This window comes from Cyprinus carpio, chromosome B24, assembly GCF_018340385.1.
Source record: "Cyprinus carpio isolate SPL01 chromosome B24, ASM1834038v1, whole genome shotgun sequence".
NCBI lineage: Eukaryota > Metazoa > Chordata > Actinopteri > Cypriniformes > Cyprinidae > Cyprinus > Cyprinus carpio.
The window spans coordinates 23,211,514-23,228,579 of NC_056620.1; the positions used below are offsets into that span (position 1 = coordinate 23,211,514).

The 17,066-nt window shown below is 36.6% G+C and overlaps 1 protein-coding gene and 1 long non-coding RNA gene across 2 annotated transcripts in view; both read right to left on the bottom strand.

Annotated features, from left to right (window-relative positions):
- Window positions 1-7,706, bottom strand: part of LOC109050376 — a 69,528-nt gene extending 61,822 nt beyond the window's left edge. Inside the window, 17 exon segments of the mRNA XM_042752234.1 lie at window positions 84-207; window positions 378-583; window positions 1,782-1,867; window positions 1,976-2,285; window positions 2,371-2,541; window positions 2,626-2,775; window positions 2,869-2,987; window positions 3,328-3,466; window positions 4,396-4,499; window positions 4,580-4,678; window positions 4,783-4,846; window positions 5,804-5,896; window positions 6,172-6,274; window positions 6,727-6,754; window positions 6,888-7,044; window positions 7,124-7,267; window positions 7,495-7,706. Of these exon segments, the coding sequence (XP_042608168.1) occupies window positions 84-207; window positions 378-583; window positions 1,782-1,867; window positions 1,976-2,285; window positions 2,371-2,541; window positions 2,626-2,775; window positions 2,869-2,987; window positions 3,328-3,466; window positions 4,396-4,499; window positions 4,580-4,678; window positions 4,783-4,846; window positions 5,804-5,896; window positions 6,172-6,274; window positions 6,727-6,754; window positions 6,888-7,044; window positions 7,124-7,267; window positions 7,495-7,695 (2,298 nt within the window). The 5' untranslated portion in view covers window positions 7,696-7,706.
- A 6,114-nt stretch (window positions 7,707-13,820) lies between these two features.
- LOC122134216 lies at window positions 13,821-14,787 on the bottom strand. The gene is made up of 4 exons (XR_006158398.1): window positions 14,635-14,787; window positions 14,350-14,546; window positions 14,115-14,273; window positions 13,821-14,027 (listed from the first exon to the last, which is right to left on the bottom strand). It is a non-coding gene; the product is annotated as an uncharacterized LOC122134216 (long non-coding RNA).
- Between the last annotated feature and the right edge of the window lie 2,279 nt (window positions 14,788-17,066).

The following is a 17,066-nucleotide window of genomic DNA, read 5'->3' on the forward strand; positions in this document are numbered from 1 at the left end:
AAAATTCTAGTTTAAAAAAGAGAGAGTGACAAATAGAGTGAAAATCCATTTTCCAGCCCATTTTTAAACATGTTCGTTTATACCTTAGTATGGCCAAACTTGTACTGGTTGTGATCAATGTCCAGAGATCCCAGTAGTTTTTCTGCTCCTTTCCTGCTGTCAATAAATTGTCCCTCAGGGATAGCAGCAGGATTTAGGATGCGGTATCTGTCACAGTCACAGTTATAATTGAAGTAAATTAATGCTGTTGATGTTTTTTTTTATTATTATTCAATTATTTTGAATATACATATTTAGTTAGCATTTTATGTATGACGAATAAAGAAAAACATGAAAACTTTTCATTTAACAGAATCTGCAATCAAAATTAAATATACCTCTGCTTGAAATCTCCATACAGGATTCTGTTGGGGAAGCCCTTTCTGCAGATTCTGATGCCCTCCAGCACACCGTTACAGCGCAGCTGGTGCATGACCAGAGGATTCTCCATCGCCCCAGGAGTCTTAGTCTCATTGGGGATGATGCAGCGCACAAAGTGAGGGTGAGTTGACCTCAAGTTGGTCATCAGCTTGTTAAGGTTCTCCTGTGGATAGATGTTATCCATCACTCATCACATATATATATATATATATATATATATATATATATATATATATATATATATATATATATATATATATATATATATATTAGGATCTCATGCTGTTTAAAAAAAGATTAAGAAGCCAAATATACACAGTATGTTATTCATTTCTGTGTGAAAAACACTCTATTAGGGGTGTGACGAGACACTTTTCCCACGAGACGAGACGAGACATGAGACTGGGTTCACGAGAACGAGACAAGACGAGATATTTAGACTTTTTTTGAAGAAATCCTCGATGAAATATATAGGTAAAAATAGTCTTTTATTCAACTGAAAAATGCGAAAAAATGTAGGTGCATTTTGAAATCAACTTGTACTTTATGAAATTAAACTTATATTTTAATTAATTATATCCAGCAATGTAAACTAGAGCTGCACGATTCTGGATAAATTGAGAATCATGTTTTTTTATATATAAACTGCAGATCACGATTCTCTCACGATTCTAAAACTAAACAAAATAACGTAAATTACTAGTGGTTCTGATAAAATGTTCATTGCTTAAGTCTTTTTTAAAAATATATTCATTTGAACAAAATAAAATAAAAAAATAAAAATAAATGGAGTCAGTGTCTCAATTCATAATGACCTGTTTCTCAATTAGAATCTTTTGAATGAACTATTCATTGACAAATACTTTTTTTAAACGGGCAGTTGTCGCCACCTCAAGAGGATAAGCGTTACAATACATGCACGTCTTAAGATACTTTAATTTTGATCGCTACTTTGCGAAAATAAGCATTTATACCCAAACTATAAACTTTTATCCCAGTACTTCTGTTATTTAAATGTCTGTAACAGAAATAATGATGTGTGGTTGAAAAGACTGTTTGTGTTGCTCTTTCTGGATCAGCAACATGAATGATTCATTAACATGGGCAGCAACAAAACGTGCTTTCTCACGCTCCACTGACACTCGCGATGTGAAACAGTCTTAATAGACATAGCTATATCGTTGTCATTCAGGAATAAGATCGCGTGGGTGTTTGAGTTGAGATCGCCATCTTTAAACGATTAATCGTGCAGCTCTAATGTAAACAGCAAATTGTTTTGGGAGCATATCGTCACATTCTCGGGAGACCAGTCGGATCTCGCGCCACGAGATCTTGTCACATCCCTACACTCTATATGTTACCCTGTGAAGGGCAGACACTGTCTGGAAAGAAGAGCCCTTTTTCTTCTTCTCCTTTCCTTTGCCGCCACCACCTCCTCCCTCCGCGGCTGTTACAAAAAATATAGATCATGTCCCAGTGTATTATGTATGAAAAATCTCACAAAACATTCACTCGTTTGTTTCTAGGATTATTTTCTAATTTTTCTGCAACACACCTGAGTCAGCACCAGAATATCCAGCAAACAGGTGAGACAGCAGTTTCATGGTGGATTTCTGATAGAGGCCAACAACAGTCTCATTGAGAGGGTCCTTGTTCTTCACCAGCCAGTTATTGATGTTGTAGTCAACAGTGCCAGCGTAGTGAACCAGGGAGAAATGGGCCTCTGGTTTACCCTTGACAATCCTGGGCTTTTGGAAGTTGTTTGATTTCCCCAAGTGGTTGTCATAAAGCTTAGCTTTGAATGTTGCATCACTGGCTTTGGGGAACATGCACTCCTCTTCAAGGATGGACATGATGCCCATAGGCTAAAATGAACAGAATGAAATAATGAAATTATCTGAACAGTTTTATTGGTCCAACACCTGAGATCTCTCAAATTTAAAAACTCACCTTTTCAATGAGATCAATACAAGCCTGCAAATCCATGCCAAAGTCAATGAACTCCCACTCAATGCCCTCCTTCTTGTATTCCTCTTGCTCCAGCACAAACATGTGATGGTTGAAGAACTGCTGCAACTTCTCATTAGTGAAGTTGATGCACAGCTGCTCAAAGGTGTTAAACTGCAGGTGGAATATGTTTTATAATCACAAAGTAAATAAGAAATTAAGTTATTGAATTACAAGAATCAGTTGATGTAATCTTACATCAAAGATCTCAAATCCAGCAATGTCCAGCACCCCAATGAAGTACTGACGAGGCTGTTTGGTGTCCAGGGATTGGTTGATTCTAACAACCATCCAGAGGAACATCTTCTCGTACACAGATTTGGAAAGAGCTCCAATAGCATAGTACACCTATCCAAGATAATACATTAAAATTATATAGAAAAATGTGTTTTTATGATTATGTTAATGATGAAGGGATGTTAAGCATGAAGTAGTCTCCACCTGCTGGACATTCTGTCCCTTGGTGACCCACTCATTTCCTACTTTGACTCTTGGGTGGCACAGAGCCTTGATGAGATCAGCAGAGTTCAGGCCCATCAGATATGCGACTTTGTCAGCATCTGTTGTGCCAAAAATAGAATTAGAATAGAATGGTTGATGGCAACGAATCTTCTATTCGTCCACAGGCACATACGCATTCAATATATATAGTATAGAAACCCATTGTCAATGCTTGCCTATGAAATATCAATAAAATAGCTTTAGTACTGAAAAGCTAAATTATATTTCAATAGGTAGGTGGTAATGTCACTATTTTTGTTTAGCATATCACTGCTTCACTCTTAGTGGAGAGATGCTGCAGAGACGCGGGTAATTCACACATGCACATCTCTGTCTGATTTAGAACAAGTATAATTGTATATTATATATATCATGTCAGCATTTTCTACTAATACTGACCCTCAGTCCCATCAGCCTCTGCCTGTTCCTCTCGTTGCTTCTGCTTGAACTTCATGTTGCCGTAGTGCATGACGGCACCAATCAGCTTGTAGATGCTGTTCTTCTCCTCTTGGGTGAAGCCCAACACATCAAATGCTTCCTACAGCAAATATACAGTGTCTAATAATTAGGGGTTGCACCGACTAATCAACTAGTCGACTTCAGTGCTTTGCCACGACGCTTTAAGCTTGACGTCGACTAGTCGCTGGTCCTATAGAGGGCGCAACAGGAAGAGAAATCTTTGAAGGACTTCCAAATTTACGCTCCATTTCCAAACAGTTAAAATGACAACTAAATGCATACTCTGAAAGCGCTCCACAAGATGTGTGATTATATTACTGGATGCTTGAAATTGAACTGGAGAATGCATGTTTTAAACAGCTTATTGTGCAGGTAAATTAATCGCTGTTCTAATGCACTGCTGCACTGTACCGCACACAGATAGGCTACAGACAGTAGCGCGTACATCATGCGCAGATCGCGCGCACACAGAATCATTCAGCGCGCAAATGTATTGTCAACACTGTTCTGTGATTTCTCAATAAAATAGCTTAGAAACTGAAAAGTTCAAGCACATATTTCTTAATAACTAAATCCAACAGCTTCACTACTAGTAGAGAGTCGCTGCTGTGTAGAGTTAATTCACACACGCAATCGCTCTCACTAATGCATTCATACGAATGTAATCTTTACTTTGCTACTTTATCTGTATCTGATTTAGAACGAGCAGAAATCTGTGACAAATATAACGACCCAAAGACAAAAGAACTGGAACTTATAGGAGCAATAGCCATGTGGGCAGCGCTGTGTCATATGCCATAGCTGTGCACAAGATGTTTGAGTCTCGGCTCCAGACTAATTTGTTAATTAATGATGTCATCAGCGACTAGTCGACTTCAACTCGACTTTCATCACATAAAAGTCGACTTTAAAAAATCAGAAGTCGTACTAATAATTAACTGCATTTCATTGTATGCTATGCAGACTTCAGTTCCAAAGCTTGAGAAGTCAGTATCAAGAGATACGCACGTCTGTAGCCATCAACTCGTCAGCATCATCAATAGAGGCCACTTGCGTCTCTCCTTGAGAAATGAAGGCGTAATCGTAAGGGTTTGCTGTGATCAGCAGCATCTCTGAAAGGATAAAATTATATTTTAACAACTTTGCATCTCATCACTTGCAGTTTTGTCACCAAAGTTGTGATTTTGCTGACCCAGAAGTTCTGGTTTCTTCTGAGACAGGATCTGGTAGAAGATGTGGTAGTCTCTCTCAGCCTTGAGCTGGAAAGTCACACGGGATTTCTCTAACAGATCTGTTTGTAGAAATGTAGAAGTTAAGCTCTTACCATCGGCATCTTACCATCATCTTTAAAATGAAAAAGTTACAAAGGATTTACAAAGGAAATGTTTTTCTTACAAGTCTCAATATCAGCAGAAGCAAGCTTTCCACTGGCAGCAAAGTGAATGCGAATGAACTTGCCCTGTTTAAGAACAACAGCTCAATGTCATTTTATTTCAATCAAATCAGCATATTTCACGGTGGTCGAGAGAGCTCAACGAGCTGCAAATAAAAAAACACATGCAAATAAAGAAAACATCTTCATCAGTTTGACAACACGTGCTGCAAACTCACAACGCGACCAAAATACAGAAACGCGTTGTAAATACACCCAGACAACATCAGAAATGTTTAAGGGAACCAAAACAAGTGACAAACCTGTCTGGGACATGCTTATCAATGTCTACTCTTGAAGGTGAGATTTTTGTTTGTTTTAACATACTAATCATATGATTCCTTAGCTTTTTTGGATGTTATTAGCCTAAATAAGCTGACGAAATACACAATTACTGTAACTTTGAAATGTTACGAAAGCTGTAAACTTCCCTTATGAAAATTAATCATGGTAACCACAAATTAACCCAGGTTTTGCTACACTAACCATAGCTTAAACATGGTATTTGTACAACTCTGGTTATACATATTATAATCAATACGCCAAAAATTTTCTGTATTTGGTTGTGTTGTGAGTATTTGCAGCACGTTTCTGTATATTCTTTGGTGGCCAGGGGCAGTGGTGGCCTAATGGTTTGAAGGTCGGGCTTATAACCCAAAGGTCATTGGTTCGAGTCTCAGGTCCGGCAAGGATTGTAGACGGAGGGAGTGAATGACCAGTGCTCTCTTCCACCTTCAATACCACGACTGAGGTGAAGCCCTTGAGAAAGGCACCGAACCCCCAACTGCTCGCCGGACGCTTCAACAAAAATGTGTTTGTTCACTACTCACTACTGTGTGTGTGCACTTGGATGGGTTAATGCAGAGCACAAATTCCGAGTATGGGACACCATACTTGGTCACGCGTCACGTCACTTTTTGTATTTGCATGTGTTTTCTTAAGTTGCAATGCATTGAGCCGTAACCGGAGGCAGATAAAACTCACAAAGCGAGATGAGTTGTCATTTCTGATGGTCTTGGCATTTCCAAAAGCCTCAAGAGCAGGATTACACTGGATGATTTGATCCTCCAGAGTACCCTAAAAATAAGACAGATATACTGCAGATAGTAAAGAAAATAACAGGAAATGTTGTATTTTAGCTGATTATGTTATAGTAAAATTTGTTTTGTTTTTTTGTTTTTTGGACGAATGTCTATTTTCAGACAAATAGTGAACAGGTCTGAAAATCACAGCATTTAAAACAAATTCAAGTAAAAGTAAAATTGTACCCTGAAAGTATAAACTAGGTAATTAAAATGTAAATTGTTACCTTACATCCCTGATCAGTATTAGTGCATGGATTTGTTTCTAACCTTCTTATCACTTGTCTCCTTTTTGCCACTACCAGCAGCAATGCTGGCGAAGTACTGAATGACTCTCTTGGTGTTCACAGTCTTTCCAGCACCGGATTCTCCACTGTCAACATAAACCAGTCTTAGAAATCTATTAAGAATTCATTCATAAAAATATAACACTCTACACTGCAAATATGAGTTTTTTCCTTAGTCTTGTTTTCTAGTATATATATCTACAAATTCTTGAATTAAGATGCATTTTCTTGACAAGTAAAATGACTTAAGATATTATGTTTTGTTTTATGAAAACATTATCCAAATTTTGTTAGTTTTGACTTGAAACAAGTAAAAATAACTAGATTTTTCTTACCCTACTGACAGATATTTTTACTTGTTTTAAGCAAAAATTTACAGCATTTGGATTTTTTTTTAGAAAACAAGATGTATCTTAAGTCATTTTATGAAATGCATCAATTTAAAAATTTGTAGATATTTATACTAGAAAACAAGACAGAAATACTAAGGAAGAAAATGTTTTTTTTTGCAGTGTAACTGTAACAAAAAAAGTCTTACGTGATAAGAATGGACTGGTTTTCTCTGTCTGTAACAGCAAAAATTATAATTATAAATGTTATATGCATGAACTTTTAATTGATTTTCACTAGTTGCTGACATAAAGCGTGTGCTGTTTTGGTTGTATATAAAATGTTTAAAGAACTGTCACGTAGACGCACCTGACAGCATGTATTGGTAGGCGTTGTCAGAGATGGAGAAGATGTGTGGAGGAGCTTCACTCCTCTTCTTTCCTCTGTAAGCAATGACGACTTCCTGGTTGTACACCGGCAGCCACTTGTAGGGGTTGACAGTGACACAGAAGAGCCCAGAGTAGGTCTGTAAGAGATTGACAGCAGGTTTAGATCTGCTCATATGTGATAAAGTGAAGGTCTGAGTGTTTTAAGACTTCACTCACGTAGATCATCCAGGCTGCGTAACGCTCTTTGAGGTTAAACAGCACAGCGGGCTCGTGCAGGAAGGTGAACATCGCCATGTCCTCAATTTTATCAAACTTTGGCGGGTTCTGAGGGTGAACATCGGCCTCCTTCACAGTTACTGTCTGTGGATTACATGAGTTTTTTGACAGTGAAAACAGTGTCTGTGCATTTTGTTTTATCCATGTAATTAAAATTAATCTGTTAATTGGTTCTTTTTATGGAGAGGCTCGCGTTAACATTTTGAACAGTTAATTTAATCATCCAGTCCTTATTATAAACACATCTCTGAGCTCATTACAGCCGGTCTTTTAAAGCAGAGAAATGTCTTTATTTGAAATCTTGAACTTACCGCTCCCTTCGAAGTCTCACAGGTGATTTTATCACCATCTCGACTGACAATAGATGCTTTAAGATACTCCTCTGCAGCATCAGGAACGAAACATTCTTTCTTCATGTCAAAGGGGCGAGTTTGGGCCTCCAGACGCTCGATGTCCGACTTCCTGAGGAACGGAGCAGCAGGTCCAAACTCCGCCATCTGAGCATCTCCCATCTTTCACTCTGCTAACAAGTGCATGCACAAGAGATATTATATATAGGAGTCTATTTGAACGCTTAAGATGCATAAAAATAATATAAAAAATAGAAACATAAAACAAGCAAAAAAGTTCTGTTTGAAATGCTAAAATTAGATCTAGTGTAGAAGACAGTCAGTACTGTGTTAGTTTGTAGTTTGAGGAACATGTTTTGATAGTTAATGTGATTCTGTATACCTGTGTGAAGAGAGAAATTACTTCATACATCTGCTAAAAATCACCAAAACACCAGCTGATTCAAACACACTGACTAAAATTGAGTGGAGAGAAAATATCCTGAAGCATTTGTAAGTGTGTCCTTAAAATGTGGGACCATTGTATATGATAATGTGTGGTTGCAGGACTAATAATTTGATATCTCATATGAGATTAGTCTGTTGCAGTCAGTGATGTTGCATTGAGTGTTTTCAGGGTCACTCACCTTTGTACTTCACCTCTGCAGATACTGATGGATTACTGTCCTAGGGACACACAAAAACAATATAAAACAGCATTAATTATTTAACATCAAGCATTTATCACATTAAATCAGTCAATAATGAGCAAAAGTGCATCCTAAACAACATCTCTCTGTGCCTGATAGGTAATATACACCAAAGGAGTTGCTAATGAGACCGGCTTTCATAAAGTCTGAGGCGTCTCCGATGGCTTACCGTTTGATGGTACAATAGAAAACCTGTCTGAAGCCATTGACTCTCCACCCCTTTTTATAGTGTTAGAGGTCCTCTAAATATGGTTGCAGGAATTTTCTGAAGCATGGCAGTGTCTCAGTTTGGTAAGGATATATGATAGTCTGGGTGTCTGCTGGAGGCAGAGGCACGTTTATTTTGTAATTCATGCCAGTAAGGAACAATATACTTTGTCATGATATGTACTTTCATTCAACTCACTTGACTTTTAAATGCATTGTCTGTCAAGTAAGTTTTTTTGTAAGGTAAATCAATTCAGGAGAAGATTTTGGCTGCTGGCACAAATGCTGGAATGTGAAATAGAAAAGTTTCTGATAACTACCAAATAAAAATTTCTTACCTAGTATTTTTGTGTGGTTTTTCATTACAAATATCTAAACATTTCTTAAACAAGGTACATTTACTTGAGACGCATAATGAAATGAGATTTTAAGTTTTGTTTCTGAAAACTGTATCAAAAATAAGTGAGTTTTTGCTTAAAATAAGAAAAAAAAAAGTATCTGCCAATGGGGCGAAGTATTATTTTTCTTACCCCATACCACTTTTTTTTTTTTGGTTTAAGGTAAAACTAACTAAATGTTAGTTTCTCAATTAAATGTATCTTGATTCAAGAATGTTTAGATGTTTGCACTGGACAACAAGACAAAAATACTAAGTTAGAAAATCATTTTTTTGCATTCTTTTACTGGTGCACCTATGAACAAACTGCTGATGTGAATTCTTTGGATTAAAAAAGGGAATGGTTTTTACATCAGTTGGCAGGTGTTCGCTCAAAAAAGAATGCACCTCATTGTTTGTTCAACTGATCTGTACCTTGCTCAAGGACAAGCCAAGTGTCATTTCACTCTGTCCATCATAGATGCTTTTTATCCGCTCGAGCAGCCGCAGCGGAGTCTGTAAGGACAAGGTCAGTTTCCAGCTGGTGCGAACGCTTCACTCAGGCCTCATCGCTGACACGTCATTGTTCCTTTGCCTTCACACTTTAAGACAAAGATAACCTGTGAAATTCTTGCTGGGTGCATCTAAATTGATTGAGAAGAACAGCTTGCGTGATCTCTGTTACCAGCATCCATATATGTAAATGTATGTCTACAGCAGGCCGATGTCACTGGCTGAGTAAATTAATGTATACACAACATCTCCTCAATGTGAACTTAATATCCATCATATCTTCTGACAGGAACCATGTCTAATTTGTCCAGTTTGGCAGACAAATCTTAGTTTCTTCATTCAGATTTCACTATACAGTGTCCAACATCGAACACCTTTGTTCACTCTTAATTGCTTAAATGGATAGTTCAACCACAAATAAAAAATTCTGTTACCATTTACCCTCATGTTATTTCAACCTGTATGCATTTCGTACATCTGTGGAAAACGAAAGAACGAACTTATACTTACTACTTACATCCAATGTACAAAAAAAAACAAACAAACATAAAAAAAATAAAAAAAAAAAAAAATATCAAAATTAACAACCATACGAGGGTGCGTTAATGCTGGAAGGATCATTATTTTTGGGAAAACAATCTACTGAATTTGAGATACCGATATTCTAATGCCGTCACTTTCATGCTAATGTCATTCCTTTTCATTAAAAATGTATGTATGTATTTATTTTTGTATCTAAAACTACTGAACTCCATAATCAGTGCTTTAAAGATATGTATGCAACAGCGACGTGCACAACGCACCATCAACTTGCATTGTTTGCTCTGAAACATATGGAGGTCTGTGGCAGACTGTCAGTCATCCTCTTAGCACCGTCTTTTTTGTTCCACATTGTTTCCTTCCCATTGTCCTTGAGTACAAAGATAACCCTGTGAAATTCCTACTGAGCCTCTGACGAAATGGGAGTAACTGATGAGGGACATTGAGAACACATAAAGCGAATGCCTCGATTGCAAAGGTCTCCAAGCGCATAAATAAATGTCAAGTGGTACATGTTGGCACCCTTGCAAACCATATACATACTACTTAAGTTACATGGCCAACTGAGGCAAAACGATGCTGTCACAAGACAAGTGTTTATTATTAACCGACGTGCAGCATTGTATTGTGACCTAAAGTTGAGAGACAAGCAGAAGAAATGGTCATTGTTATCTTGGCCTAAGCATTTGTTCGGTTTGCATGATGAAAAATTAATAGCACTTTATTTTACAGTCCTGTTCCTCGTGTACTTGTTACAGTAAATTACATTAACTTAGTAATAACTAGGTACTAACCCTGAGCCTACCCCACGTAACCCTAACCCATGTAGTTACTTTATATTATCCAGTACACTTTAAATAAAGGTTAGTGCATGTACTGTAAAATAAAGTGCAACCAAAAAATGAGTTCATTAAGCAAAAAAACTAAGACCAATTCATATAAAATACAATGTTCTTCTGTTATTCTCATTATGCATCTGTTACTGGACGTCTGAAGGAGTCAACTGGCTGTTAACCAAAAGGATAAAAGGTGAAAGTTTAAGATGCTGCTACATTTCTTTTAAATCAAAAGGGTCTTCTCACAGTCTTGTGAGATGTCAAGACAGCGGTTAGTGTCTCATGACGTATGGTAATGTATCTTAATCTATCTCAAGCACATTCTGCTGTGGCTTAAGGTTGCAGGATGGTTGGTTCCTCTGTGAACCTTTGAGGAGCTCTTCTCTATATTCAGACTCCACCTCCAGCACTGTTCTTCACTTTTTACCCGTATACACTGCTGTGTTCAGCCTGGCAAGCAGCGGCTCTTCGTCAAGGATCTTTTGTTTAATTTATAAGTTTACATTTGGAATTGTTGAATATATTAAATTCATCAAAACCTTTTCAGTTATTAATTATCATGCACATTAAATAAATAAGTACTCAGATATACACAACATTGATATTATTCAGCTTTATCTGACATTGATTTTTCCTGTTCTTTTAGTATGAAGGTTTGTAGAGGACACACTTTTATCCGTGAGAGACACACCCTTTATATTATTCAGTGTACTAACAGGGGAAGACACCAAAACACTCAAATATACTCATTTATGCTAAAAAAATAAAAAAAAATGTAAGTTCCTTTTTTTTTCCTCCAAAAAGAAAATATAGCAAATGTTGTGTATTTTGTAAGCAAATGTAAATGATGTCAATCAGGTAAAGTAACATTTGTCATAAATTATGCAAGTAACTTTTCTAATCAAAATGAAATGCATGACATTTTATTATAAGCTTGCCAGTTTAATTAGCGTAATGAATTTGAAGTTAACTTCAGTGAAGTCATCATATGCACTGAATTTGGAAATGTAATGCACTGCAAACTTTTAGTTTCTTAATTGCTACATTTTTCAATTTGAATTTCAGGAAAAAAGACATCAAAAAAAGTGTATAAATTATATTTACATTCATTTAATGTTATTTAGATCTAGTGATGATTAGTTGTTCAGCTTTACTTTGAGTCTATGGATTTCTGTACACATTTACTGATAGTGATTAAAACACTGAAGCTCACCAATGCATTGTACTGTTGGTTAAGCATTTCTACACTACTGCAGTATTTAACATGCTCCATGAGAACTGATCGGTGTATATTCCCACTGGTGATCACTACCGTCCTGTCATTGTATTTTTCCCTAAAAAAGTTCAACTTGAACATCAATAATCTCTGATACTCATGTCACATCAAATTGCATATTGCGATTGAAAATGCATCTGGTCAGTGGGTAAATTTGTAAAGATAAACCCATCTAAATCAAAATTAATTCTGAATAATTTATCAAAAGAATGACTTATGCAAAATCAATTCATGTAAATGTATACATATGACCGTGATTTACTCTAAATAGCATGTACGTTCCTATGAATAGAAAAGTGCCTGCCAAATATCAAATAACACAGACCACAGGATTGGTTTCATTTGCACACTTTATTCTACAGAACTTCAGGTAATGAAGTCAAGAAGCACAGAGTCAAACCAAACAAGCGTTTCAGAAAAATGCAAGTGAGAGCTTCACTCTTCACCGTGCCCTTTCTGTAGGTCAGAAAGAAAAACACTTCACAAATGTTTTAGTTTTTGCAATAAATCAAATCTTAGCTTAAGCTGCACTCAAGGAGACACATAAAAACCAAAATGCCTTAGGTCTGAAAGATAAACACTTCACAAAACGGTGTCTACTTTGAATAGTGAAAGGGTTAAACATATTGTCCATTTCTCCACTGAGCCTTCTTACATTCTAAGTACAGAAAATACTGCATAAAACTAATCACAATTCAAGTGAGCTCTGAAGAGTATCAACCACTCTCCTCCATCTCCTCACCCCTCAGCACTCACAATTCAAGTGAGCTCTGAAGAGTATCAACCACTCTCTACTGGTTCCTCTCGGCTGGCTCCATCTCTTCATCTTTCTCAGTCAGCTTACGTTCAATATCAGCTTTGATCTGATTAAACTCCAGCTGGGCTCTAAGAATCTTTCCTTCTTCATGCTCAAGAGAGCCCTGACAGATCAAAGGACGTAGCTATTAAAAAGTACCAATAAGTTTGATTTGTTTATTCTTTTCAAGAAGTTCTAGTGCAGTGGTCGCCAACCCGTTGACTGCGATAGACTGGTCGATCTTTATCACTGTCTCAGTAGCTCCAGAAAGTACTATAAAAATAAGTAAAAATACATTACTTTTCTCAAATCTTTGTACTGTATTGTACTTATTTTGCTGTTATTTTCGGGAGCTACTGGGACAGTGATAAAGAAAAATACATCACATAGAGAGAGTGAATTTGCATCTGATTCATGCCGATATGTTTTAAGTTACATAATTTCACAAAGATAAAGTCAGACCTGTCTGTTCTTGTTTTAAATCTTGAAATTATAAATCTAATTCAAATGTGGCATCTTTGTTTGGATCATGATTAAAAATGCCTGGAATTTCAAATGGCTATGGATGTTTTTGTTTAAGACACGTTTGGTTGTTATAGAGCATATAAACATTAAATAAATTTGCTTGTTTTAAAAAATGGGAATGAAACATCATGATCAGTGCATCACTAATTAAAATGCTAAATAAAAGGTCTCAAATTGGAAGGAAAATCTGTGCTGTCTTTTTCAACCAGTTCTTCAACAGGTAGATCTTGTCTTTCATAAACGCAGAGATCAAGGATCTTGGGCTTAAAAAGGTTGGTGACCACAGGTTGGTATAACTGGAAAAACTAGACCTGGTACATCTACACATAACAATTTACTTCATCTTCTTCCAGAGCTGCTTGAATTTCAGCTTTCTCCTGCTCCAGCTGCTTGTGAATATTCTCTAGTTCATGAATGTTCTTTCCATTAAGAAATGTAATATAGATTAATGCATAAAACCAAACTAAATATTAAGAAATGTAATATAGATTAATGCATAAAATCAAATGAAATATTCACATTTTGTGATATTTATGTGTGATATTTATTTGAATACTAAATCAATGGCACCTTGGAGGTTCTTGTTTTCTCTCTTCATGGTCTCCAGATGATCCAGAGACTCCTCATAAGAGTTCTTCAGTTTGAAGAGTTCAGTGCTCAGAGATCTGGCCTCCTTCTGGGAGCTTTCCAGCTCACTCTGAGACTCCTCATATTTCTGCTTCCATTCAGCCAGGACCTGTTCGATAGATTCAGAGACTCTGATTAGTTACCACTGGACTGGATGAACAATAAGATAACATATCTATAAATGTGTTTTATCCACCTTGTCAAAGTTTCTTTCAGCAGCAGCGTTGGATCTCTCCACATCCACCATGAGATCTTCAATCTCATTCTGCAGCCTGTGTTTGGTCTTCTCCAGTGAGGAGCATTTACAGCTTTCACAGCTTCTTCTGCATCTTGCAGACGCTGGGAAAGTTTCTTCCTTCATGAATAAACAGAATCAGTCAGATGTTTGTATGGTATGCTACATGGAAAACCCAAATATTTCCTGTTCATACTTAGCATCCTCCAGCTCCTCAGTCCTCTGGATGGCATCAGTTTCATACTTGGTTCTCCACTGAGCCACCTCAGAGTTTGCCTTGGACAGACTCCGCTGCAGCTCAGCTTTGGCTTCCTGCTCCTCCTCGTACTGCTCCCTCAGAAGATCAGCGTCGTGACGAGCAGATTGAACTGCATGGGCCAGGGCATTCTTAGCCTATGAGGATTGAAAATATCCTGTCAACTGTGCATAAAAATGCGATGGACAGTTAATAATAAATATTTAAAAATAAAATAAAATATACCTTAATTTCCTCCTCTAGTTGTCTCTTGAGGTCCTCAATCTGCTGGGTGTAGGACTGCTTGCCTCTTGTTAGCTGAGAGACCAAGGAATCCTTCTCTTCCAGCTGTCTAGAAAGCTCCACTGGGTAGTAGTATAACCATTACATTACAGAAAGCATGTGTGATGTGGGGAATTTGTCTAAAAAACAAATATTTTCGGTTTGCAACCTAGCTTTTTGCATGGTTTGACATTTTTGTATGATGAATGGAATTTAAACAAAATGCCAGTCCACTGACTTTTATTTTAATTCAGATCTGCTCAGTTTACCTTCTTATCACTGGCTTCCTTCTTTGAGGGACTAGCAGCAATGCTGGTGATGTACTGAATGACTCTCTTGGTGTTCACAGTCTTTCCAGAAACAAAATCTACTTACTTCTTAAAAAAATGATAAAAAAAAAAAATAATAAAATTATATAATTTTATACTTTTATAGAAAGTGTTAGACAAAAGCGACTTACTTCTTAAAAGGGTGATAAAAATATAAAATAACAAAGTTATGTTCTAACCTAACTCAAAAGTGGATGTATTGCTGAATGGATTTAATAAATAGCAAATAACCATATAATTTGTGCAAAGTTAGAAGCGCAAAATACTATATATAGACTGGGGGAAATGGGGAAACAACTTTCAATTATTTTATTTTAGTGATGTGAAATGTCATATAGCAAATTATTTTTTCATTAATCTGTTATTTGAAAAAAAAAAAAAAAAACATTCCAACAGTTATTACCCAAAACGATAAGTTCATTTAATGTAGTGAAGTAATAAACAAGAGTTCAGCTTTAACTTACTTTGCCTCTTTCAGTCTCACAGGTGACTTTATCACCGTCCCTACTCCTTTCACATACCCTTCATCAGGATCAGGAACGAAACATTCTTTCTTCATGTCAAAAGGAGCGAGTTTGGGCCTCCAGATGCTCGATGTCTTCCTGAGGTACGAAGCAGCAGCTCCAAACTCCTCCATTGCGACATCCCTCATCTTTTACCCTGATCACAAGTGCATGCACACAGATAACTGTAAGATATATTATATACCGAAGATAAAATTAACAAATTTTAAAGTAGCAAAGTCTCCCATATTTCACTAAAACCAACAAACGCTGAAAGCTTAAAAATATTTTAATTAGGTAAAAAAAAAAAAAAAGATTAAAGACTGTTTAGGTTTTATTGCTAGGCAAGAAAAAAAAATTTATGCATATTTATAGGTTATTAAAAGGTGCTCCAAGCCACAATTAGTCATTTCAACCTTGTTAATGTAGCTGTATTGCTGTAAACCAAATGCGCACATTTCATTATCAAACACATGCACAGCGACCACTGAAACACTAATATGAGGTGCATTACCTCTGACAGCCACCAAACCAGAAAATATTACTGCAAACGCTCCCCTACAACCAATACAATCAGAGAGAATGATTTCAAAATACATCACCATGAATTACTTTAGTATTAGAATCTCATTATGATTCAAAATAATAGTAAAAATTATTAAAGAAAGACTTCAGCTTGCTTGGTGGCTTGGTGACTAAATAGCTGCATATTACCTGTTCACAAGTTGTAGGCTTGAGGGAAAGTTGAATGGCTGAAGCTAAGGATCCTCTCAACAGTGTGACCTTCCTCTCTTTTATAAAGCCACTATCCATCTAAATAAGGGAGTTGGCACACTGTTATGCCAAACTGCTATTGTGTTTGGTTCAGCTGAGGTAGGGAGGGATAAGCATAGTTTTTCATACACACCAGTCATTCCACCGCAGCCAACAACATCCCATAATGGAAAATAATTACAGGGAGACAATTAAAATCACCAAAGATAATGCTTTCACCATTTTTCATCACCATAATTTTGAAGCATGATTTTTTTTTTTTTTTTTTTCAAAGGCAGTCTGAATCTCACAGCATTATTAGCTTGTGTTGCATCATAAATATGTATAAACCTACATGTGATTTTGAAGTATATACCTTTGTTATTGACCTTAAAGTAGTAACTGCCTAATAGAAGTCTAATAGAAAATATCAGACAGGTAAGTAATCCTAATAAAATAACAGTTGAGATTCAACCATAGTGTTTGCGTTTTCATTTTCTCCTAATGCATCAACATAGCACTGTTTCCCACATCGAAAAGAAATTTGTGTAACTTTTGACATGTCTGCAACAAAAAGCGGGGGAATGTCAAATCACGTCCAAATTTGGCTATTTATTGAATATTTTTTCCAGACACATGTAACTACTAAGGACAACAGAAGTTTGAAATGTCACAGTGAACAACTATCTGTCATACAATGGGTTCAGATGGGTTGAAGGTCAATGAGCGACAGATGAAACGATTCCTTGCCTCACTGGCACAGGATCATCTCCTCATTTGTCTTTGGGTACAAAGATAACCTTCTGAAATT